This window comes from Corvus moneduloides, chromosome 3, assembly GCF_009650955.1.
Source record: "Corvus moneduloides isolate bCorMon1 chromosome 3, bCorMon1.pri, whole genome shotgun sequence".
Classification (NCBI taxonomy): domain Eukaryota; kingdom Metazoa; phylum Chordata; class Aves; order Passeriformes; family Corvidae; genus Corvus; species Corvus moneduloides.
In genome coordinates this window covers 12,704,396-12,730,137 of record NC_045478.1, presented here as the reverse complement: position 1 = coordinate 12,730,137, position 25,742 = coordinate 12,704,396, and the positions used below count along the sequence as shown (strand labels likewise).

Below are 25,742 nucleotides of genomic sequence, written 5' to 3'. Positions count from 1 at the left end.
GTGACTCATGCAGAAACAGAGAGCAACAAAACTCTAGAAAAGTTGTTAAAATGGAAGCAAGTCAGTTGAGAAAGACTTCAGGTGTCAAAATACCATTTCAGTCTGAAAATTCAAAAACATGCACACAGATGAGACAAAGAGATACAGACATGAACGCATACCCGTAAAGAGGCAGAGCTCCCATTTTTCTGCCATACTTTCGTTTACAACACCTGTACAGCAAATCCAGCTGAACGGGGGCACATCAGAACCTCGACACATGCCCTGCACACATAGCAGGGCTGAGCTGGTGAATTCAGCATGCACAGGCAGCCTGTTGTTTATGCAGTGTACACCATGCTACTGCATCCAGAGTTCACTCTCCTTGTGCTACACAACTTGGCAGGTTTGTTCTTTGTAACTGAACTCCCACAGAGGTCAGAGACACGTGGAGGTTAAGTCTGCATTCCTATGCACTCAGAATTCCAGACACAGCGACAGATCACTGCAGTCACTAAGGCAGGTGTCTTTCTTTCCCAACTAAAAGAAACTATCAGATGTGCTATACTATAACTGTACACAAATATTAGCACGGCTTTGGGGTATTTCTTATTTTTTCCTGAGCCACTGCTTCTCCCCTACCCTTTACCCTTCTCTTTTCAAGAGTAGAATAAATATGATTGGAATCCAGTAAACTGACTGATTATGGAGGTATTCAACTCTGTTTCTTCAAAAAGAGATGACTTTTCCTGTATTGCTCTTTTCACTCCATTGTTTATGTTGGTTTGCCAATTCTTTCCATTCTTTTCTTTGACAAAAGAGGTCCATGCTATTGTAGTTTCTGTATCCTACCAAATGCATTTATTCAAACCTGCAGAGTATTTTGATTATTTTTCTCTCCAAGGACAAGCTTTCAAAAGAGCAAGGTCTAACTCAGTTTTAAGGTCAGGTTCCAATTCTCTACATTACCAATAGCAACCGTGTGGCTTTGCTTTTATTTTTTCCTTTTAAGCATTTCGTACAACAGGCCTGTCTCCAGGACCCCTCAAGTTGAAATTTCAGAGTATTTTTTCTTTAAATCTTTACCCTTGTAAACTCATCCACATTTGCTTAATTTGCAAAATGCAAATTACCCCAATACATTTATGAAACCGTATCTTTTTGGTGAAAGACACTGATGTTTTTAGAAGTAGGTTTGCGGAACTTTGGAAGTAGATTAATCTTTGATTGTCCTTTTTAATCATGTATCATGTCTGAAAAATAATCTTAGAAACACTAATTCCTCATTTGAAAGCTTGTGTGTTACATAAGCAAAATAACTAAAATATTCTCTTTTAATTTAATTTAAAAATTCATTTGACCAAAGTCTGTATCTTCTCACAATGGCAATGGAGAAATCAATGCCACTTTCTGTTGCTCTGCAGTTCTTACATCTCTGAAGCAGTTTTGTTATGTCACAATTATTCCATAGCTGAGGATGAAATGTAAGAAATGCATCCCAGATATACGGTCTCAAACAGCTGTGATACGTATTGCATAGTTCATATTGCATGAAAACATTCTTTTCTTTCATTATAGTATCTGAATAGTGAGTAAGTAAATGCAACTACAGAACTGATTACATGTATTTTTAGGTTTCCAATTGTTCAATGTACTACATGACACAAAAGTGGTGGGCAGAGAGAGAAGTGCTTCATTTTCCAAGAATATCCATAGGATGTGACAAATTTATCAAGACTGAAGTACAGCTGCTTCCTAAAACGGAGTGCCAAAAACATCATGCATTTTGGGAAAACTGATCTGCATAAACCAGTGGAAAAGGTATCCCACTGCTTTAGGGTGCCCCAGTTAACTAACCTTCAGAATCCCTGCTGTGCACACTGCAATGACAGGTCTTTTGAAGCAGCTCTGCCACCAGAGGAGAAAGTTATAACTGATTTCATATAAACAAATCAAGCTATGTTTTAATGATGTGGTTAACCTCTAATAATATTTGGGGAGAGGGAAACTTTCTTCCCTCCTAAACAACCTAGAACGAATAATCTAAACGTAATAAAAGTCAGCTAACACTACACAAGCACGGTTCAGAAGCTCACTGAGGGGTTTTTTTCTTCATGTATACAACTAAAATTGTGAGGCAATAGCCTATTTTGATTTTGTGAAAGGTATTTTAAAGACAAAGCTGAACTCCAAGGAAGATCAAAGCCGTCTGCCACCGAACAGAGAAATACTACTTCAGAACTGCACATTTATAAAGCATAATTAATGTTCCTGGAAGAAATTTTATTCTAAACTCTGTAAAAGAACAACAAATGGATGAGACAGTGGAGCAGTACACTTCATTAGAAGATTGGGCAAGGCAAGCCAAACTTCAGTTCAGGACTATGCAGGCAAAAGACACACATGGTAGATGAAGTCAGGGTAAGTCAAGCATTAACTAGTCAGAAATACAAAGGAAATCCTGTCAACGTTCTGTGGATAAACAGCACAGCCACAGTTCAGCTCACATGCTATAGGAAGTTATGTGAAGGCTGCTACTGGCCTGTCTGAAACCTTCTCCGTGCCAAACACACTCAGCTCTCTCAGCTGAATGACAGCTCAGCTCCAGCACGGCAGGCTCTGTTCAACTTCCCTCCTTCCTCCCTGACAGTTCATGTTCTCCACAGCTCCCTCAAGGCTTCAAGTTCTCATTCTCATCTTCTCATGACCAACATCTATGGTACTTTTGCCAGCTCACTGTCTGCAGCAGCCTTCTGGCTACAATAAGCTGTTCCTGTTATCACAAAATCCCACATAAGCAGTTTGCAGATGACTCTTTCTTCCTCCAAACCACTGCTTTATTTTTGACATGGACAAGAACCTTTCCTGCTCCTACCAGAAGTCAATCCAGACAAGAACATGAGTGTCATCATCTGATGGATGACTAGTTTATCCTTCCCTCAAAAATTAATTTTTCTACTTCATAGAAGAAGGTTAGATCTGCCTTTTTTTTTTACTACCAAATACATCCTTGAAATAGTATTAACTACATTGCTCCCTCTACCTCTGAACTCTTTTTTTTCTTCCTGTTAGTGCAAAGAAAAAAGACATGCACATACAATTTAGGCCCTTATAATTTTCACTGTAGCACTATACAAATGAATGCAAGCAAATTCAAAAAAAGAACTGACCATGTGATTAATTCTTTTAACATGAACACCTCTGAATTATACTACAAACAAAAGCAGTTCAGCTTCACAAGAAAAAAAAGTAATATGAAAAAGAGGGGGCTATATATTAGACAATTCTGCAGACGTTCAGTCATCAAACCTATTTACATGCACATTATTAGGAATGGAAGAGATGAAACTCTAAGAGCTTTACTGAGACTGCAGTGCCACAGGCAGTAACTAAAAACCTAGCTGAGGAGAAGACATCATTATGAAAAGGCAAAGCTAGCTGCTTTTGAAATTTTAGTAGTACTTACTCATTCATAGATGCAAGTCAACTACATGGAAATTATCAGGTTTTAAAGCCTTCACTAAGTTTTTAGGAGATACTTCCATTCCCATCCTAGTTCATCAGGCAAATGGAGTTCATCCACAACCCTCCAGTAAGAATTCACTTTATGTCACAACTGAACACCAGTATTTGAGAAAGTTAAGAAGCAAAAAAACAGCAACATATAAAAAGTTGCTATCTTAGGGGGAAGATTTTTCCTACAGCATAATGTGCAATATAGAAGACTTATGGCTGCTGAGGGAACCATACATTTGAAGTTCCAGACTTCTGTGAGTTGAAAATGTGAGCAGTAATGTTACAATACAGCAGTTAAGCCTAGAATAAAGGGTAAGAAACTGAAAAGGAAAAATACTCTGGTTATGTATTTGTAACGGTGGTAAAACATTATTTTCCTAGATCACATCTAAAAACCTGAGGGCAACAGTCTTAACTATAGATTAAGAACACTAGCTATAGCTATTAAAACAGAGATTAAAAAGAGCTATCATCTCATCTCCTTTGAATACCTAAACTTTTACCACCTTCATTCTAGTTGTCGCAACAGATGTAGTCTGTGCATCTGATGGATCTTTGAGAAGGAGCATGAACCCAAGAAGAGACAGCAGAGACAAAGGAGCTATCATTATAAAAGAAGCTGAGAAATAATATGAAAAGAAGTAGGAAAACATTACAATCCCAATTCTGCAAAAACACATTACTTAGTAATGTCAATCTATCACAATACCAATTTGAAGCCAAGAGGCATTTACAGCCACCAATGTCTTAGTATTTCAGATTCCTCCTCAACTCAGGGAGCTGTTGAGCTCACTTAAATCAGTCTTTTGCAAGAGTCTGATGAATACATAAATTTCCTGCTTAGACAGAAAACTCCTGAACTGTTCTGAGTAACCCCTAAAGATGCTAAACTATAAAATATGTGCTAAAAATGAGAAACAAAAGGATATCTACCATTTGAGACTTTTTTACAAGCAGATACAGGGGAAATATATATATATGTATTTCCTAATAATCTGTCACAGAAGGAAAAAAAAAAGTCTTCTACTTTTTTTCTCCATTAATTATGCCAGTTCTTCCTTGACCGACAAGACCTCAAGTTTTTGTGACACTGGCCTTTAAATGCCATCCTAATGTAAATGACAGGTGCAAGTAAGAGACAAACACCTGCTTTATGCCTACAGAATGCACTAACCAAAGGAGCCGCTCTTTCAGTAGGTACTGAGAATTTACTATTTGCAGCTGAACTGGAGGATGCAGGTGAAAGAAAATGGCAGTTATAACACAACCTTTACAAAAACATTTCTTACAGGTTAGGAAATTCTTCATATATGAAGAATTTATGCACTATATGCATACATGCACTTGTACGTGCATTCATGTTGGTGGGGGTGCACAGCAAGCAACTGTTTCAGTGCTCTTACCCTGGCTGTAGAAGGAGGTGCCTATTTACCCACCTCACCTGCTCCATGCACAAACAAGGCAGCACCTGCTATACAACCTCATGGTTTTCCTCTGCCAGATTCCCCTAGAGACAGATGAACTAAGTGAGCATAGAGCAATGTAGTGAATTCCTAGAGGGATGAGTGTCACCTCACAGAGCTGCAGCTGGGAATCAACCCCCTTATTGTTTGAAGTGTGCAACGTACACAGTCACAATATGGTAAATTCAAACAGTACCTCATCCTACACACACAGAGCCATAGACGTAGAATACACCTCCACCGTAATAGTTTCTGATCAGCAGGGGGTCTGAGCTGCAGAAAACTGAGCAACAAAGGCATCAACAAGCCATGAACAAGGTGTTCATTAAGCAAGACCACTGGAAAAGGCTGCACTCTTAAATGGGCAATGCCATCAGCTGAGCTGCGTCAGTGGTCTCATCACATGCACCACAGCAACCAAATACCCTATTGATATCTCCTGGTACAAACATTGTGACCAAGAATTTTCAGAAAAAACAAGGATCTAAAAGAAATTACAAGAGAGCAGCCTTTTTTGCAACTAAAGTAAAAAAAAAAAAAAAAAAAAAAAACCACCTTCTAACCCTCTACAGGATACACCCTATTTCGTAACTGCAACGGTGTGAAATTTCAAAAGGAAAACCAGACAAAATCAGATTCCTGATTCAGAATCTATTTGCCTAAAGTCAAAGTTCATCAACACAAATTGATTCACTCTCACTGCCTGTCCTGAGACCCTTGTAATTACAAGCTACAGAAGCTAAAGGGACTGTGTGGTAATGCTGCAACATTTCTTCTACCAATAAAAATATTGGGGTTTGTATCTTTGTAATGCTTTTCTTTTGTTCAGAAGTGTATTAATTACAGTCAGTGCTTACAGCTTTTTAGTGTTCTGTGGGAATGAATAAATTGTATCATAACCTTGCTCAATCAGTTAATTTACAGCAAATTATGCCTACATACTGTCCTCTAATAAGAAGACTAAATAGCACACTCATTTAAACTACATTTCATAACAATAACAACATATCTACAGAATGTCAGTAATTTTATCCATACTAATAAACTCTTTAAAAAACGAATGCTAGAGCTAAAAGGAAAATAAACTCACAAAAAATGACAAAGAACTTCAATTCTCTTTGATTCATGTGAAACAAGAACTGCCAGAAGCTGAAGCTGTTTGAACTGGGGGGGGGGAAGAGGAGACCAATCCCCCCATTTCATAAAAAATATTCATAAAATAGGAAGAAAATTCTACCTTGTACAACTTACATCTATATAATTAGTATATTATTCTCATTAATAGACATTGTCATCAGTACATATTTAACTTAATTGCATTAATAAAATATTGGTTTAGGGAGTATATGTAGCAATATTATGTGAGCAATCAGTTTTGTAACAGAGAAAGTTTTAGAAAAAGGTCATATCAAATATACAATATATTTTTATGTTTTTGTAAGTACATGGGATTCGTGTATATAGGGTTTTTGTAGCTGTCCAAAGACAGAAACTTCAAAAGACACACACAGAGTAGTGTCTATTATGCAGTCTGAGGGAAAAAAAGCGTGAACCTCACATACCTGATTGTAGCACTGGAAAGTTCTGCTATGAGAATAAAGTTTCAAAATATATACTATAACTTTTCAGTACCAGACAAAACTAAGTTCTTACCCCATAACTCACATCTTTACTACTAGATCACTAGCGAAATGTTTTATTTTAGCTGTCATTTTCCCTCTTGGCACATAAGTCAGTTTTGTAAACAAACCAAACAATAAAATAAAAAAAATTAAAAAAAAAAAAAAAAACAAAAAAAAACCAACAAAACAAAACCAAGAACAAATAATCCTTCAGAAAGATAAGGAGCCTCTTTATTACCAACAACAGATCATAGCCACATTTAAGATGACCATTCTTTCTTATGTCCCACATTATAAACCTTATCAAAAGAGAAAGATTGGAATACATTTTACCAATTTTATAAATACTGCAATAATTTCTCTTCATGGTCCTAACTGTTACCTTAAAGAAAAGGATAAAACAAGTGTTTTCACACTTAATCACTAAATGTGTCCCTAATACTACCAACAGTCAAAAAGGGAAGCATGAAATAAAGACTGTTCTTTCTCTTCAGAGAGGACAAAACTGTAAGTATTATAAGTTAGGAAAAGTGTCAGGGGAATAACTTAATGAATTGAAAACCCCTATTCTAAATTGAAAATTGCCCAAATGAGACTGGCAAAACCTTGAAGTGAAAAACTTAACTATAATGATGGAAGACTACAAAAAAAAAATTCTATTAGCTCCTCCAAAAACTTTCCCTCTGAAGTAAGGCTTCAAAGTCCTATTACAAAATATTAAAAAATGAAATCTGTCCGTCTCTTTACAAGCACCGAACAATATGCTTCAAAACTAATTTCACAATTGAAGTGTCTGAAAGAAATACTCCAGAAGCAAAAAAAATTCTTCTAATTAATATACAGAACATAATTATGATGTTGAAGGAAGACTATCTTACAAAAATTTAGTTGGTATTTACAGCAAACTAACTTTTTATGCTGAAATGAAACAGCAGGAAAGTCTGTATTAAGCTTTTCCTAATTCTACCTTACCAAGTCAAGCAAGAATCAGTATCAAAAAGATTAATGATTCTGAAGTTATTGACAGCTTAAGTGTTAAATTACTTCACAAAATAAGTCCAGAAAAATGTATTAGCTTCCAGGGACCTAAACACTTGTAGTAGTCATTTCCTAACACTGCATGTTACCACAAACCAGTTAAAGACCTGTATTACACACGTGAAAATCTGGGCAGTTTCAGGTCAGAAAAGTCCATGTTCCCTCTTAGATATGCAAAGAGCCTCTAAATTCCCTGCTTTCCTGTTAATGACCAAAAAGATTCCACAAATGGCACAAAATAAAGCAGAAAATGATGACTGGTCAAGTCAAGTCCCATACAGACAAAGCTGCTCTCGATTCCAGACAATAACTAACAGCAGACTGCCATACATGGAAACTAATTCATGCATTAATCAAAAAATCATCTCTCTTTGAGTTAGTATCTATTGATGCATCCTTACCAAGCTTCAGGTAACAGCAAAGCATACTCATGTGGTGAAGTAGTCTCTGGAAAATTGGACAGAATTGCCTGTCTGTGTGGAAGTAAAGCTGATCCATGGAAAGTGAACAAAATTTCCAGGGCTCTGACATTGCTTTCCTAAAGAACAGAACAGTAAGTTCTTAAGAGCTTAAGACTGATTTAGACTAAAAATGAGCAAGAAAGCTTCGGTCATACAACAAAGAGTTCATTTTAAATTTTCTTTAGCAACAAAGAAGGTCAGGGTCACAGCATTTATTTATTTAAAATCAAACAAAGACACCCCCTCTTAAATTTCCACTGAGATTCAACCAAGTTCAAAGGGAGGTGGAAAAAGCACTTAAGTGCAAACAGCAATACCAAAACACCACTGCATTCTAGCAACATAAATATTAATACCCGAGCATAAGTTCTTGCTGAAAGTACAATATTCTGATTTCTGAACTTCTTAAAGAATTCTCCATCATAATGCTGCTCAGCTGCATGAGGCCCTCCAAGGATTTCCTTGGAAAAAAAAAAAAGAGAGACTGCTTTTTATGCAAGATTTACAAAAGCATCAAAAAGTCTACACATCGTTTTATCCTAGGATGAGTAAGTATGAGATATATGCTCAAAAGTATGATGGATTTTTTGTTTCAGTATGAAAAAAACAGATGCACTTTTGGTTGATAAGCTAAGACAATTTTCTGCCTTATTTTAGTTAATGTTTAAACATCATTAGTTACAGAGATGTGGTAAAAGCCATAATGGGAGTGTGTGCATTGCCAGCTGCAAATCTAAAACCTAAAAACTTAGTAAAATACAGTTTGGCATTCCAAAAACTTTCACTTTGGTAAGCTCATGGAAGAAAAAGATTTGTTTGAGAACCTGCATAGAACTTGGCAATTCGACTGACAGGGAAATCACAGTAATCCTGCCTGAACTCTACATCCCATGTCGTTACATAACTCAATTTGCTGCAGGCACAGGATATTCAAAGCAGACTTTTGCCCAACTGCATCTCTCAAGACTAGAAGCTAGCCTTTTGAAACAGTGAAGCAGGAAAAACACAGCCACTTGAACAGAAGACATCTTACTTTTCTCCAGTGACAGACTGTAGCCATTCAAGAAGACTATAAACCTTAATACCACAATAAATAACAAAAAAAGATATGATGATGTGATACAAAAGTTGCAGGAATACCTGTGGTGTGAGAACTCAGAAGAACTCACCTCATAGGTCTCAAGGCGATCAAGGTAAGTTAACAGCTTCAGCCTGCTACGGCAGAGCTCCTTCTGTTCCAGGGTCAGCCTGTGTTCGGAACAGGAATTTTCATGTTTGCCATTAATATTTTATGGCACATGCATATGAAGACAAAGGTTACACATTTTAATGACTTTGTGCACTGGGATATATCAAGCAATTAAGTAAACTGAAAACTTTGACACAATATAATGCCAACTAAAATTTAAACCACTTTTCTATTAGGAATAATAGATATGAGAGTAATTATGTTCTTGCAACTGTGTAGCTAATTATAAATCTACAATTCTGAATAAAACATGGCCTAACATTTCATTTACTTTGAAAAGTTTACTGATAATAGCAGTTCTTGATGCTTCTTGGCCTCTTTTTCCTTTCTAGTATCCATTTCTTCATCTGGTGATAAAAAGTCTTCATAGGGAATGTCAGTGTCCACCTCTCCCGGTAAGATGAATCTGGAAGACAAAACGAACAGTCTAAGCAATGAAGATAAAAAACAAAGGTGAACTAATTTTTGAAGAGACATCTTAAAACAGCTTTTCGTCTATGTTTTGACAAAAATTCTACACACTTATAGAAAAATACTGAGTTTTTGTGTTGTAAACAAGCAGGGCCTCATCCCAAGCCAACAAGAGACATCAATTCTTATTTCCACTCCCTCCCTAAAACAAACCAAAACCAAACTTGATAACAGTTTCTAGATTCCACAGCTAGAAGCAGGATAGGCAGCAGCTCTACAGCACACAATGGTAACAGATGACTGCACAAAGAAAGAACAGCCTCTTTCTACCACCAGGAGCTGAACACTGAGGAAAATTGTCTCTACTGAGTCTTGCTTCTGCTTGATCAATATAATTAAGACATATAACAAAACACATTTATAGGGTTAGTTACAGCTTCCAGAAACAGCAAGAGAAACAGATTCTCATAGTAAAATAGTAAATAATAAATTTCCTCTGATAAAGAAATTACAGGGCATATATTTACAATGAACACTGTATTTTATATACATACAGAAGTAAAATGTATAGGGACTTTGTGGACATCTACTGAGTCAAAGCATGACCTTTCTTTATATCCTGCAAAAGTTTCTTAATATTTTCACTGCTGGTTGATAAGAAAAAAATTTTACCAAATTACTAGCAAATACTTTATACACCATTTTTAAAAAGAAAACAAACAAAAAAAAATACTCTTCCCAAACCTGCCACCATCTTCTCCTTTTCCTATGGCCACAAGAGCCTCCAAATCTGTGCCTTTCAAGCCATACTGAAGCAGCTTCTTAGCAGCATCTGCATTTTCTGGAACTCTTTCCAAGCACTCATGAAGAACCCATGCACGTTTCTTGATTTTGCTCTGTCCAAGAACAAGAGCACAGACACAATGTTACATGGTCCAATCCAAAGCAATGGAACCAGAGATAATGTTAAAGTCTCCTCATGTATTTCTTCCACTTAAGAAAATGTCGAGTTCTTCTGATGACTGACAATACAAAGCAACAAAACAGATGAGAATGCAATAAACACAATTCCCTCAGAGTATATGTGGCAGAAAAGGGCACAGAAATACCAAATGATTTAGCAGAACTTCTACAACAACTGAAACAGAAGTCATTATTTGTACTTTCTAATTAATATCGCTAAATAAAATATGATGGTTTAGGGGTAAAACACAGTTTTTATAAACCAAGTGTACGTATTCCACAATAGCACTAGAGTCATTTTCCATACCATCTTCTTCACATGTCAGTAGGATTCTGAGACAGAAAAGCCACCAGAATCACAAAATGTATTTGCCTTATCTGCTGATCTTTGGTTGACATTACAGATCACATACAGAATGGCTAAATTCTGACATTCAATCAGTATCTGACTTGAAAAAAAAAACCAGATTATATTTTGCTTGATCTCTTTAGCCTATACCAACATACCTACACTACTACACATACACTAAAATACCTATATACCTATACTACTAATACTATACCATACCTACTATACTAATACTAAACTAGATACTACTATACAATACTAATACTATACCTATACTAATACTTTACCACAACCATGAGGTTGTACAACTTCGACACCACTTGTCTGATGAGTTAGAAGTCTTACTTCCAAGCCAAAAAAAACCCCATGTTGAATTCTACTGAAAAGCTCAGTTACAGTTACCAGAGTTCACAGCAATTTTGTAACTCAAACTTTGCTATATAGCTATGGATACCAACTTCACCTTCCCAATTTCTTTTCTAAAATAATTGGAAGTTTAAACACTTGATATGTCCAATTCTTATTCTTCATTTCCCAGGCAATAATCTACTGCTGCATGTGGGGGAAGAGATTACACACAGAAAGTGTGTTGTTACTAACAGATGTTAGAAGATATTCCAAAACAAAGACTTTCATTAACTGCCAAGGGTTCTCGATCAGGCCTTCAGTTAAATTGATCTCTTACACATGGTATGAAATGGAATCTGTGGGTCAATTCTTCAAATTGCCACCAATTTACACTGCATAAATTAGAACACAATTGAGAATTCTATTTCTGTAAAGATAACACAGTCATTCTGATAAGAAAGCCTAAAAAAAAAAAAAAAAAAAAAAAATCACAAAACACAGACATACCAAATAGTCTTGAATTGAAGCGACATTAACAGCTGACTTCCTCCACTGTCTTTGGTACACAAGATCAGAATCAAGGCCATATGTTTGAGCCAAAGACAAAGCTTCCCCATACTCTTCATTATCAATCTAAAAAGCAAACACATAAAAATAAAAGTCATCTGATTTCCACATTAAACAAACAATTGTTAATTCTATGCGTTGAAAGAAGTAGTGGGATAATTACTGATGCATAAGCAGGTAGGGAAGAGACTGGTTCAAGATACAGGTGATTAAGACTCACATCTGATGACCACATCCAGAAAACCAGAGATTTTCTCCTCAAATAAAAGGAAGATGTTATTTAGGTAATATCATATTAGTTATACATTATATTTAGTCTGACATCAGCATTCCCTGGGAACTGTAACACTTACAGAGTGGGCTAGTTTACCATCAGAACAACTGGAATGGCCTAGACAAAGAAGTCTGTCCAAGAGCCCTAAAAGCAAAGCAGTATCTGTTTGGTAAGAATTGAGTCACAGGCCTCATTTGTACATATATCTGAAAAAACATGCAAAACATTCACATCAGACTGTAAGTTAACCCACTCCTGGGCCAACAACAAGTTAAACTGATATCATTCAATATATTTGCCAAGTCTTTCACTATGTGCAAATACGAGTGTATGCCCAAGTATAGCCAAGTCAATGATGCAGTGTCCCCCATTGAAGTCATCATCTCATTTCAGTTATTATAATGCTAGTTTTAAGCAAGGATCCCTTTGATTAGGTGACACAGCACACTGTCAGTTAAGAGATTCTCAGAAATATGTGCCTAAATCCTTTTGTTAACACAGCAAGAATGAAAAGAAAAATAAAGAGCTCTTTCTAAATAAAGTTGTTTAACAGAGATGTGACCTTTCCTTCCAGACTTACTTTTCTCTGGTACAGTTCCTCTGGAGTTGTGGATCTCAAGCTGACAAGGCGGAAATTCTTTGTAATAGTACGTGGTCGTTTCCGTGGAGGAGCAAATCGTTCCATTTCTGTCACGAAGTACAGGCCTTGCTTTAGGTAGCTGAAGTATCTGTCCTTAGCAGAAGTTTCATCATCCGAGTCAGAGTCATCTTCTCCCTCATCTTCATCACCAGGCCTACTCTCCATGCGCAGTCTTTTTGGAACAAGTTTTATCTCACACTGCACAGAAAACGTGAACAGGAAACATCCACCTAGTACACCTAAACTAGTTTGGTAAGAACTGAGTACTCCCCTTCTCCTTTAAAATCTTTATTTCCCAGTTTGCTTAACCTATTCAACAAACCCTGACTGCATCTGTCTCCTTGATCTGAGGCTTCATCCCTCACCTACCGAAGTGAAGGCTTCATAGTAACCTGCCATTACACTAAACCTCCTGCACCAGCCCAGACAGGGCAGAACAGTGGAGACATCTTCCCACACTTTTCTACAGCTTACTGCAGCGTACAGGAGTGTTTTCAACTCTCAGCTATTCAAAGCAAGGTTTTCTGTTTAATGCAATCTCAAACTACATCCTTAGGCTGTAGTATGCCAGTCACAGGCTGTATATATTATTTCCGGAATAATACAACTTTCCAAAAACATACACACAAGCTTTGGTTTGTACTGAAATTTTCTAATTCTAATATTAAACTTTTGATTAAGATGTTTAAGACCTATTTCAATATAAGCTTTAGAAAAGAGTCATTTTCTCAGTTTTAAAGAAAATTACTGATTAACTTTATTATATTCTACTCCCTTCGGGAATCCTACTAAAAATAAATAAAAAATATATCTCTTACATAGCTCTGCGTTAATTGTGTTCCTCATATCTAATTGAAATGTGTTCACTCTCTCTGATTTCCAAGTGAAAGAGGTTGCAGTGCTCTTCAGATGCACTAACATACAAGGCAAGGTTACTGTCAACAAAAATTCTTTTCTGTTCCAAGTCTCTTCTTATTGAGACTCAACCTTCCAGGAGTTTTGCTTCTACTTCCCCAAATTATTTATGGTTTTATCAAGTTTATCCTAGAACAGTTAAGCTGCAGCAAGTTCAGAATTTCTCTGCAACACCTATCTACGAATAGGAATCACTTTTCCTGTTAGTAATAACATCTTCTATTTTAACACCCACCCCATCTTAGGATCACATATAAAAAAGCAAGTTGTTGTACCATATTCCAAAAGGATAATGTGCTTGTGCACATTCCTCACCTCCAGACTTAGAAATCCTCCATCATGAGCCGAAGTGACCTGAGGAGAACTCTCAAACCATTCACAGGCCTTTCCCAGCAAGTTTCTTAATGTCTTGACTGATGACACAGTCAATGCACCAGAGCAGCGAGCAAGGATGACAGAATTATCTGCCCACCAATTTACATCTATCAATGGGTAATAGGATTCTTTATCTAAAATAAAAATGCACCATATAAAGAAAGATAACATTAAACCTCAGGTAAGAACAGAAGAGAATTCCATTATGAAGAAATATGGTCTAATTGAACAAATATTTATTGTTATATTTGCAATGTTGGTTCACTAAGTATTTTGTACCAATTACATTTTACTAAACCACTTTTGTATTAAATAAAGCTGTTGAGAAAAAAAGAAAAGGCACTTAATTACAAATATATATAAATTATTTGGAAAAAAATTGACAGTAAACTGATTTACTTGCACAAAAATTGACAGATTTCTGATCTTTCATAAAGATCTACTTCATTACCTATCAACATGACAACAAACCTAATCAGAAAAGGCTACACTCCTTTGGAGGACAAGTAAATATATAAACATATTTCAAGAGGAGGTTGTTAGGAATATTAAACTAAAAAATCAAATAAAAAAGTCTCTAGGACTGACAATGGAAGCTGTGGCATTTCCAAGACTGTCTTGATTACAGTAACTGGGCATTTTGCTCCCTACATGTCACTTTCCACTCCTCTGATGAAAACAATCTTTCCCCAAAGAGCACTAAGAAACAGGTCAGTTTATCACTTTTTTACTCATGCTTAGTCAGCAGCCTACCTATGAAGGTCAGATGAATTTACCCAAAGACAGAATTACCAAGAAAAATAGTACTAAGAGACAGGAATCCTTTAATAATATAGATGTATACAAGCAGCAGCAAATGGATCATGGAATAGCTATTGATCTCTGCACTCTTGGAACAACCATGCAGTAACCAGGTGCTAAATGGCTGCAGAGATTGGTCTGAATTTTCAGAAAACAATACAGACTGATGAGGCAAATCCATCAAGGAGGAAATTGGCACTAGAATTGTTTTCAGAATTTTAAACCAGCATCTTTAAATTACATTAGCTTTAGAGATTTATTAGACATTCACAGAAAGAAAAAACTAAATCCTGTGCTAACTGAAATATCAACTTCTTTATGGCTACAAAAGCATTTTTAAGAGACAATCTGAAAAAAACCCATTGTGACACTCATTTACCTCTGCCATGCTACAAATTCAAATCATACAATTTTGGCAACCTGACTGAGATTTAATTAAGCCATTTCAGTCTTGATATATTTGCACTACTATTTTTAACTACACAGTGATATAAAATAATAATCTAACTGTACTGCATACCTTTTATTTTCCTTCTTTTTTCACTAGAGAGTCTCCAGTCTGGGTTAAGCTCATCATAGCCTGGCTAAAAAAAAAAAAAAAAAAGAAAAAACCGAAATTATATGCAAGCAAATTTTTGTAACACAGAATCCATTTATTTACTCTGTTGCTGACCCACTCATCTTTCAATTAAAATGCTCCCTGTAAATTCAAACTCTTCTCAAGCATAAACATACAACTGCTGTAACACCACATTGCACTTTTCTACAGACAATTAAAAAAAAAACCAAAATCACGAGACATGGCCTGACCAGCTTGAAACAGTAATCATACCCTAAAGATTTCTGAAATAAAGGTTCTCCAGCAATCAAAAGCCAAGTGTTTGCTTTTCATGTCTATACATAGGACTGCAGGCACATAAAATAACCTCCAAGAGTCTGTTTAGTGGTCCTGTGTGACAGTCTAGTACAGTTCTGTAAGTATTTTCCCAAGCTATTTTCAGAATTATAATGCCCCTTTCAAGACTAGTGCAAGAAAACAAGCAGTATTATTAATTGATGCACTGCAAGGTTCAGAATTATGTTGCAGTGCTGTTTTAAACGTGATTTAGAAGTGACAGAAATCCTACCCCCAAGTGCAATGCAGTAGAAGTACAGGTAGCCGAAATAACCAAAGTATGTTTGGGTCAAGCAGAAGGTGTTTTTCAGATTTGATTTTTCAGTAGAAAGAAAAGAGTCTATTAATTAAAATTAAACATGAGACCCCTCTAAGTTAATTTAACAAATATGTCTGGTTGACAATTACATTGTAATCACACATATTATTATTTTCATATTATGAAAATATGCATTATACTTGGACACCAGTTTCACCCATAAAAAAATTTTGGGAACAGTCAAGTACTGAATATTCCTTTATATCACCCTCACTGAATTATAAAATCCTGAATGCTCCTTCAGGATATATATTCGTTATTGCTAAAAAGGAAGAAAAAATACAACACACTGTAAGCATCCTTGAGCAAAATCTGTCTGAAGTGTATCTTAAAAATAGAGATAAACAGATATGCATATACACACACACAGCACTTATCCCAATAGTGGAGCCGAACTTCTTTGAGGTTTTTTTGCTTGCTTGTTTTGGTTGCTGTTTAAAAACACTTTTCTAAATAAGCTTGAAACTCCATTTCAATCTGACTTGTTTACCCTGTTTGGAACTGATGTTGGTTCATGTCTTGTAGGTTCAGAACATAAGATGCAGCACTTCAAGTGAAAGGCCTTTCTTTACTATTAGTCAAGAAATTAATGGGAGGAAAATCAAAATACTTCACATACTAGTGTGCATTGTTTCAGATTTTTCACTTTTCAAAATGTATTTCCTCATTAAAATAAAGTTTTATCTTTACCCAGAAAGTATGTTAGTTATATGGAATTTCCTTTGAAAACTAATTAGCTTTCAATTCCCAGTGTTTAAATTCACACAAGTCACATAAAAGTTTGCCAGTGTCTGAGCAATTCTTAACGTAAGTTCCCTTACTTAGTTTTGCAAGCAATTCCTGTAGAAAGCATTAGACTTAACAGCAAATTGATTAAGAAAATGCTCTAGAATGTCATCTGGAGCAAGGTAAGATAAATTTTGAGGGAGGACTAGAAGAATACATTAGACATCCAGTAGAATTTGGTTTCAACCACTGAAACAAATTTAACTGTGTTAGCCTCTACTTCTCTTTTATAACGGCATTTCAGTCTAACGGCATTGTAGTCTAATTCTAACAGCGTTACCTACTTGGCACCAAGATGCCTCATGAAAAATTCATTGCACATAATTGGTTCTTTTTCTTAATTTTTCAAGTTTACAGTTTATGGGTAAAAAAGATTATTATACAAGTAAGTTTAGGGCTCTTGAAAAACATGGCGTTGACTGAGAAGTTAGTATGTAGCTAATGCACGGTTATCTGAACTCCTCTGATCTCCCATGAAAACACATTTCCAGAGGAGCAAGATACGTAAGTCAAGTTTCTAAACATGTACATTCTTCTTACCTGAGCAGCTTGGTCCCATTCTCCTTGTTGTCTGAGAGATGGAATAGACCAGATCGTCAGTTTTCCGGAGAAATGAATAGCTGCCAAAAGAGCTCCATCAGGAGAAAGATTCATCTTGAAAACTCCATCCTGCCAAACATGATATCCAAGCAAATAAATAAACACACACAATAGAATTATACACCAAGGAATACCCAAAAAAATTCCTCCAAATATATATTTTCTTTTCTATTTCAGGGAAAAAAACTGTGCAATCATCCACTCTGAAAAGTTAATATGCCTCAAATTAAAAACAAACAAAACCACCCTTATTCTAAAAGAAAAAAGGCAAGAGATCAACTGTGGCATGCAAGAGTGAAAACAACCTGCATAAAGGAAGAACACTATCATAGAATGAACAAATCCTTAGGAATGTGAACTTTTGTATCACGTTGTTATACAGCAAATAAAACCTGGAAGTGCATCATTCCTAGGAGAACACTCTGATAGCAATGCAGAGCTACTTGGGAGGGAAAACTGCAGGTCGTGCTTTGTACATAAAAAACATTCAGCAGCCTCAGTTTTCTACTATCCTGACTCTCTGGTCCACCCAAGGAAGACTATTACCAAATCACAGCTTAGTACAGGTCTTTCTCCCCGGGAGCAAACTTCTGGGTAGGCATTATTACAAATCAAATTCTTCAATTAAAGAAAAGAAAAAAAAGGTATACAAGAAATACAGACATTAAGAGATCTTGGAGGAGCATACTGTTCATTTCAGGACACTGAATCAGAATTTAAGAATCCCTTGAACGACAACAGACCAAGTAGTAACATAGTAAATACCAGATTAATCCATACAGGTAAAATAATTCAAGACTTGTAAGTTAGCTTCATCAAGGCTACAAAAATTCTCCTGGATTAAGTTTTTCTTAAGCTCTGGACACCTTAAGAGGCAAAACATACTTCTAACAAAATCCTTTCTTAAGGATTCACAAAATCCTGCACATTTACAACTGGATCTATACACTATTTCCACAAGACCCTCTAAATACACACTTAAATTTTAAAGTCAAATTTAGTGCTTCTGGCAATGAACAACAATTTCTGAAAATACATTTTATATTTATTCACTCCTCTCCCAACAAAATTCTACATTTTCAGAAAGACCATTCAGTTTTTAAAGCCTGAAAGACAGCAAGATGCAGATTCCCAAAAATGACATTGTTCATAAATTTCATTTTGTTAGTTCACTTCTAAAAATTTTCTAAAAATTTTCAGAAAATACCCCAATATAAATTAAGCACAGAAAGGTTAGTTGACATCTATCAATTAGGAAGTTTTAATGGCATTTCTACAGAACGTTAGTGGTAGGTATTATCTGAAGATAAAAATATTCTTTTCAGGTCATTATGTTTGTTTGGACTTGGAGTTTTTTTAATTACTATTTTTATTTTATTTCTCAGGCTTTTTACAGTTCTAGGTATGCCCCAGAAACAATGACAATCAAGAAATCTGCTCACTATCATACAGTGGTTTGCAGCTATAGAGCATTCCTTAAATCCATGCCTAAAATGTGTTTTTAATTGAAAAGGAGAGCATTAAGGGTTTTTTTTAAACCCATTAAGAATTATTTATATTAGAAAATATTAATATTCTCTGACTATATTCTTAAGCAGCTGGAGTAGTGCATTTCCAACTGTAGTTTGCCCAGGAATTTTACATGCCTTCTAATGGCAATTCTCTCCTTACAAATCAATTTGCATGCACAAAGGACAAATAACAAAAGACTGTTAAAGGACCTAGAAACATAGAGCTAAAATATATAACCTGTTCAGATAACTGATCAGTGGTATACATCACAGATCTTAAAAGAAGGTAAATGTTTACTCAGCAGCCAGTAATAACTATCTGGATGTTAGATTTAGATATTGGGTGGCCATTAACTCACTCGAATTTATCACCCAAGCCCTGCTATCTATAAAAATTAATCAGTCCTCTGCCAAAGCAGGCAATGCTGCTTCTGTAAGCAGCTCATCAACTTAAGGGAACAGCAAAACAAGATGTTGAAAAACTCAGCAAGCTGGCACTTCACATTTTTAAGCGTCACTTAACAACACTAAGAATCAAATCCCAATCCAGCCAGTTCTAATATACAAGTCCTCTAGCTGCCGTGTCTGTCGTATTTTAACCCTGGTGCTAATTTCACACTAAGAATACAAACTATACCTTACATATTTAAGCCATAATCTCTGAAATTGGATCAAAATATTCAAGGATGAGTAAGTCTCCACGTTTCTTCATTAATTCAGTACTGGCAAGTGCAATGAAGTTGAAGTTTAGTATAGCTACATGCAGTACAAGCTTTTCAGTTAAAAAAGCTTACATCAGCTTTATCTTTAGCATTTTCAGTGAAGGAAATAAAATCTCTCCCCGTTCCACCCTTGAGAAAGATGCAGAAAGATTTGTTTTCCCTTTCCAATCAAGCAGGCAACTTCTTCTTTTTAACCAGTCACCTAAAACATCCCAAAAATCTATTAAGGTCATTTCCAACTCAGATCAACCATTTTTTCTCTCAGGAGGACAGAGAGTGAAGGTGGTAGACAGATTCTTTACTGTTCTTTCCTTGTAAAGCAAAAGAAGGGAGAACAAAATTTTTTACAAGAAGGGAAACGGGTATAGAAAAAGGAATCAAATGAAGGCTATACATAGTGAGTAGACAAGAGATAAGAGAAGTTAGTGCAGTACTGCATGGGCAGCTCCTAAGGCATGGAGAAGCAAGCCACGAGCACTGTATACAACACCTTAGAAAGACAGAAAGCACACACCTACACATCAGCATGACATGCAAGATTTAACACTCATTCAGGGTAGAGAACACAAGGTCCATACCCAGAGTTTATTAAGAGTAAGTTGATTCTGATCAGTAGTTTCATTAGGTTCACATGCATCCTTGGGAGTAGAAGCCTGACGCGTAATAAACTTTTGAAGCTACTCAGCAAAATGTTTCCCTTTTATCTCAGACTGTAAAAATCAAGTTCCTGGGTCTGCCCAATTTAAGCCACGAATGATTAGCTTGAATCCATGCATTTTTTCCTTCCCTACACGGTATGAAAATTGTGGGCTGAGGATTTTATGTTGTTTTCTAATGGGATAGGTGTAGTGCAGAAGGCCGAGTTCTGTTTATTCTTTATCTCTTGGGCATGAATTTGAGAAACAGCATCACAATCTACTTTCTTCTTGTAGAATATATATAACACAACTTACAGGGTCTGATTATCACATTCATTAACAAATAATTAACTGGCTTCTTATACCTTCGTTTTTTAATAAGGGCTTACATTTAATATTGAACTCTACATCTCTAGACCTTTTCCTGAAACCCAGTGATTCAAGCTTTAGCAAATGAACTAACTAGATTTTTAAGAAAGCCAAATAAGTGGCAAGCTACTCCATTTTATGCTAAAGCTCTTAGATTAATTTAATAGAACGTTAATTCCTACGTTGCATAAATTAAAACCTACTTTCAGTCAGTCTCTCAGGTAGTCATTAATGGACAATTATGTTAGCAAAATACATTTCTGAGGTAGATCCAGATCTTAATACCTGTTCTGTTCCCCGCCTGCTGTAAAATCTTAAATTCATAATCCTTAATAATCCTCTTCTCTGTGCCTGTAAGAACAGAACCAAATCATACAATGAAAGACAATCTCATACATTGTTTTATGCACCAAATATTAAAGTCATATTTAAAATACTGAAACAACTCTCCAAGATTCTTTAGAGGCTCTGCAGAAAGACCTTGACAAATTAGAGAGATGGGCAATCACCAACCATATGAAGTTTAACAAGGCCAAGTGCTAGATCCTGTATCTGGGGCAACCCTGGCTGTGTGCACAGACTGGGGAATGAGCAGCTGGAGAGCAGTGCTGGTGAAAGGGACCTGGGGGTCCCGGTTGACAGCGAGTTGAGTATGAGTCAGCAGTGCTACAATATATGAAAGCCATTAAACCATTAGTGTCCAAAGGAAGGCCATGATGATGAAGGGCCTTGAGGGGAAGCCGTATGAGGAACGGCTGAGGTCACTTGGTCTGTTCAGCCTGGAGGAGACTGAGGGGAGGCCTCACTGCAGTTACAGCTTCCTTGTGATGGGAAGAGGAGGGACAGACCCTGATGTCTTCTCTCTGGTGAGCAGGGACAGGACCTGAGGAATGGTCTAAAGTTGTGTCAGGGGAGGTTTAGGTTAGATGTCAGGAAAAGGTTCTTCACCCAAAGGCTGGTTGACACTGGAACGGCTCCCCAGGGCAGTGGTCACAGCACCAGCCTGACAGAGTTCAAGAAGTGTTTGGACAATGCTCTCAGCCACATTGTGTGACTCCTGGGGTGTCCTGTGCAGGGCCAGGAGTTGGACTTGATGAACCTTGTGGGCCTCTTCCAACTCAGCATATTTTATGATTTTACTATTTTTAAACTTCCGTAAGACTGCCTATGCAAGCATAATAAAATCCAGTTTGTATCATTTTGTCCACTTCATTAGGTATATAACATCTCACAGAAAAGCACTACTCATTTGCAATTAAATTAACAACTCACTTGTAATACTAAGCAATACCTATGTAAGAGTAAACACTGGACTTTATGCTGGTATGCTGTAAACTGATTTCAGTATAACCAAGTTGTTATCAAATCAAACACGTACTTCTACTAGAAGCAAAAGAAATCAACAGCCAGAGTTAAACTGAAACATTTATCTCAGGTATGCTACCTTTCGCTCTGAAGTAATAAAAGAACAAACTGGAATTTTTTTCCAACAAGGACACATAACGTATCCCAATGTACAGCTAAGAGCAAAAAATATTATAGCTTGGAAATTTACAAACTCCTTTCTTGTTGCTTTTGGTTTTAAAACCGTGGTAATTAAGAACTTAAAGTTCAAATCATACTACCTAAAAAGCAAAAACAGACAGATGATGGGGGGAAAAAACGTAACTGCTTACACATACACATCATACCTTAGAAAATAGAAAAACATTGCATTAAATTCTTCGTTCAAAAAGAGATACATATTGAGCTTCCAGTGACAGTATTCATCCCGTAAAACGAGCACACATACTTACTGTTCTAACATCATCTTCATAACTAGTGACTTGTTTGTAATGGGGGGAGCCTGACAGAATTCTCCAAGCAGATATTCCACAACCAGCTGCTTTAGATACTCCATCTTCATCTGTTTCACAGCCTCCTACAAGAAGAAGTCTATAAAATATATAAAGATGTATTATGGTTTCATATACTGCCACATACTTTTTTTGATTTTCTTAAGTCTATAGCAGTTTGCTTACAGTAACAAAAAGACTAAATATACCAAGACATTTAACAGCCACAATAAGCTTTGCCTGTGAATAAATACACTGAAATCTAAAAATACTTAAATATAATTCAAGTAACATTTGTTATTTGTAGCATTTATACCTATCCAGTCTCATCTCTAGCTTTCCAGGTAAGTCATAATTCCCAACATCTAAAAGTCCGGCCGCAAGTTTGAGTTTCCCCCTTATCCTCAAAAGTGAAAAAAAAGTAACAGCTGAAGCATATGACAAGTTCTGATCGTTCTGTTCAAGCATCAGATTTTCATTTATTCAGATGTGGTACAATCACTGAAGAACTGAATGCATTAAGGTTTGCCATTAAGTTTCTTGCCAATTAAAGCCACTGTACCAATTATACATGTGCATGTAATAATTTTGTTACACAAAATAGGTGGCATTTTAAAAACTTTGACATAAGTCTTGTAATTATTGCTGACCACCACTAAACTGTATCAAAGTATTTGCCCTTGAAGCCCTTTCACCTTATTAACAAGCACTTCTCTATTTGACTGATGACTGCTTCGATGAAAACCTTGAGAGTAAGTGTCTAAGTATGTCTGCAAGTATCATTGTAATGAATCACCCATCAAAGGTAAAGCATCTACAAAAAAAGGCACAATTGTAGGACCCCGAAGCTCTGCCCTGGGAACTTTACTCCTTTCCCAAGGCCACATCACTCCTGAGGAGCTCTGCCCCCAGTAGTGGCTGCCGCTCACACAGAGCGGCTCTGGCCGCTGGCAATGCCCAAACTACACCTGTGAAACTCAAATGAAAGAATAAACAAAAAAAAAAAAAAAGAAAAGAAGATTTTCTTCCACATTTAATCCTTTTTAAGATGTCAGTAAAATTTATTTAGTATTCCCAGGTCTCCTGCTATTCAAACATACAGCAAGATGATTTTATACCATGGATGAACGACAGAATCACATCATCAGTTACGCTGGAAAAGAACCTCTGAGATCATCAAGCCCAAGCTATGACCAAACACTACCATGTCAACTAGACCAGCTCAAGGGATGGTGACTCTGCCACATTCCCAAGCAGTCTGTTCCAATGTCTAATCACCCTTCATGTGAAGAAATTCCTCCTGATGTCCAACCAAAACCTCCCCTGGCACAGCTTAAGCCTCGTTTTCTCCTACATCTTCCTGGCTCCTTGGGAGAAGAGGTTGACCACCCTCACCTGGTTACAACCACCTTTTATGTAGTTGTGGAAAGTGGTAAGATCTCTCTTGAGCGTGATGCCTAAAGTTCTTAGATGTTTTAGATATTCTGTGGTGTAAGGGACTGCCTAAGGCAGTAAAAGAGAAGTCACTTTGACCAAAAACTGCAATAGGAGATATGAACATGAGGAAGCCTAGTATTTTTCTTGCACATGTGTTCTACCCAGAGCACAGCCAGCATGCAGCAATTTGAGCAGCTGTTTCCGGGCTTCATTTCTAGATCCCTAAACATCTACATACTTCTGGGACCATCTGAGGACTCCTGAGACCATCAGAGGACTCCTGGGAAGCCTTTCACTTCACGATGCCTGTCACTGCCCGGAAGAGCTAGCTAGGAAGCTTTAGAAGCTTTTACCAAGGTCTGCCAGTTGTTCCTAATCAAAGGATGCTTTGAGCTTTAGTTCCAGATGGACACCTGGCTAGCAGGGGTCAGAAACCCTTTCAACAAGTCCTAGAAAAAGACCTCTGTAAAAGTCCCAGGCCTAGAGCGCAGCATTTTGTGCAGCAGTTTGCAGAAAATAATGGCCAGAACCTGTCTCGGTCTATGTTCTGAACAATCACAACGATGCGCTGCCAGGCTGTCCCCAGCACCTCAGAGGCCTTACACCATGCTCCTAAGGGGGGACACAGATGTGCAGGTCTTGGACTGCAGTGACATAGCTCCAAGCAACCTGCTCTACCTGACCCTGAGGTGAAGGGGAATGGATTACATGATCTCCAAGGGTTCCTCCAGTCTCAAAAACTGGCTGCTCTTGCAGTACCTCAGTTGTACTCCACTCCACAGGTTTGTACAAAGCTGGGTTGAAGATAACCAGCGTAACACTGGTCTCAGGAACAAGCTCAATTGAGGCGTCCAATAAAAACTCGATATGCCTTTCTTTACTTAGTAATTTTGGTACAACAAATTTTAACTAAATCTGAAACCCTTTAACTCCTTCCTCACAAGTCCTTCATTGCAAACTTTAGGCTTTAATATCAAACACTTTCTGCAGCAATTGCAGCTAACCCAGAAGTGAGACATTCAGCTCCAGATTAAGATACCAAAACAAGGAGCTGTTGAACCTTGGATTTTAGTTTACAAAGAGCTCACACTGAAGCAGACATTTAAGTTTTGTCAACTAAAGTGCCCCATAAATTCCATCCTAGATGAAAGCTGGATCACATGAGAACACCAACATTAGGTATCTAAATTAAAGTATATAATACTTTTCAACAACAGTAAAAGTCATTATTGATTTTTTCGCAAAGCTATTGCTTCAAGTTTTTCTACAGATTCAGAAACATTCCCTACCAACATATTCTCTTTGCAATTACCATACATCTAGTTGAAAAAATTAAGTGTATTAAGTTCTTAACTGCTATTTTATTGCACTGTAAAGGGTAATGAGCAAATACACAGTAATACAGTAATGCACTAAGTCAAGCCTTACAAGAAGTGAGGAGACACCAGTATAATTTCACCATCTGAGACTAAATGAAATGCAAGAAAGCATAAAATGACAAAGTTGAACATGTGTTAAGTGATCAAAGTTCACATTATTGAAAATTAAAACTTCTAGGTGTCCGTATCAACAATTTTCTTTTATGCATAATTTTGAAGAGCTTGCCTTCAAGCCATTCTAGGGTTTTCTTGGGATAGCACGAAAATTTCAACAAGACTC

The 25,742-nt window shown here is 36.7% G+C and overlaps 1 protein-coding gene across 3 annotated transcripts in view; it reads right to left on the bottom strand.

The window, feature by feature from the left end:
• Positions 1-25,742, bottom strand: part of NBAS (NBAS subunit of NRZ tethering complex) — a 166,111-nt gene that overhangs the window by 127,759 nt on the left and 12,610 nt on the right. For all 3 annotated transcript variants that reach the window (XM_032104139.1, XM_032104137.1, XM_032104138.1), the window contains exons 10-21: positions 22,608-22,746; positions 21,097-21,162; positions 17,512-17,640; positions 15,492-15,555; positions 14,111-14,304; positions 12,821-13,078; positions 11,907-12,032; positions 10,484-10,635; positions 9,600-9,734; positions 9,249-9,327; positions 8,436-8,540; positions 8,020-8,156 (exon numbers count right to left, since the gene is read on the bottom strand). In XM_032104139.1, coding sequence (XP_031960030.1) covers positions 8,020-8,156; positions 8,436-8,540; positions 9,249-9,327; positions 9,600-9,734; positions 10,484-10,635; positions 11,907-12,032; positions 12,821-13,078; positions 14,111-14,304; positions 15,492-15,555; positions 17,512-17,640; positions 21,097-21,162; positions 22,608-22,746 — 1,584 coding nt within the window. The remainder of the gene's footprint in view (positions 1-8,019; positions 8,157-8,435; positions 8,541-9,248; positions 9,328-9,599; positions 9,735-10,483; positions 10,636-11,906; positions 12,033-12,820; positions 13,079-14,110; positions 14,305-15,491; positions 15,556-17,511; positions 17,641-21,096; positions 21,163-22,607; positions 22,747-25,742) is intronic.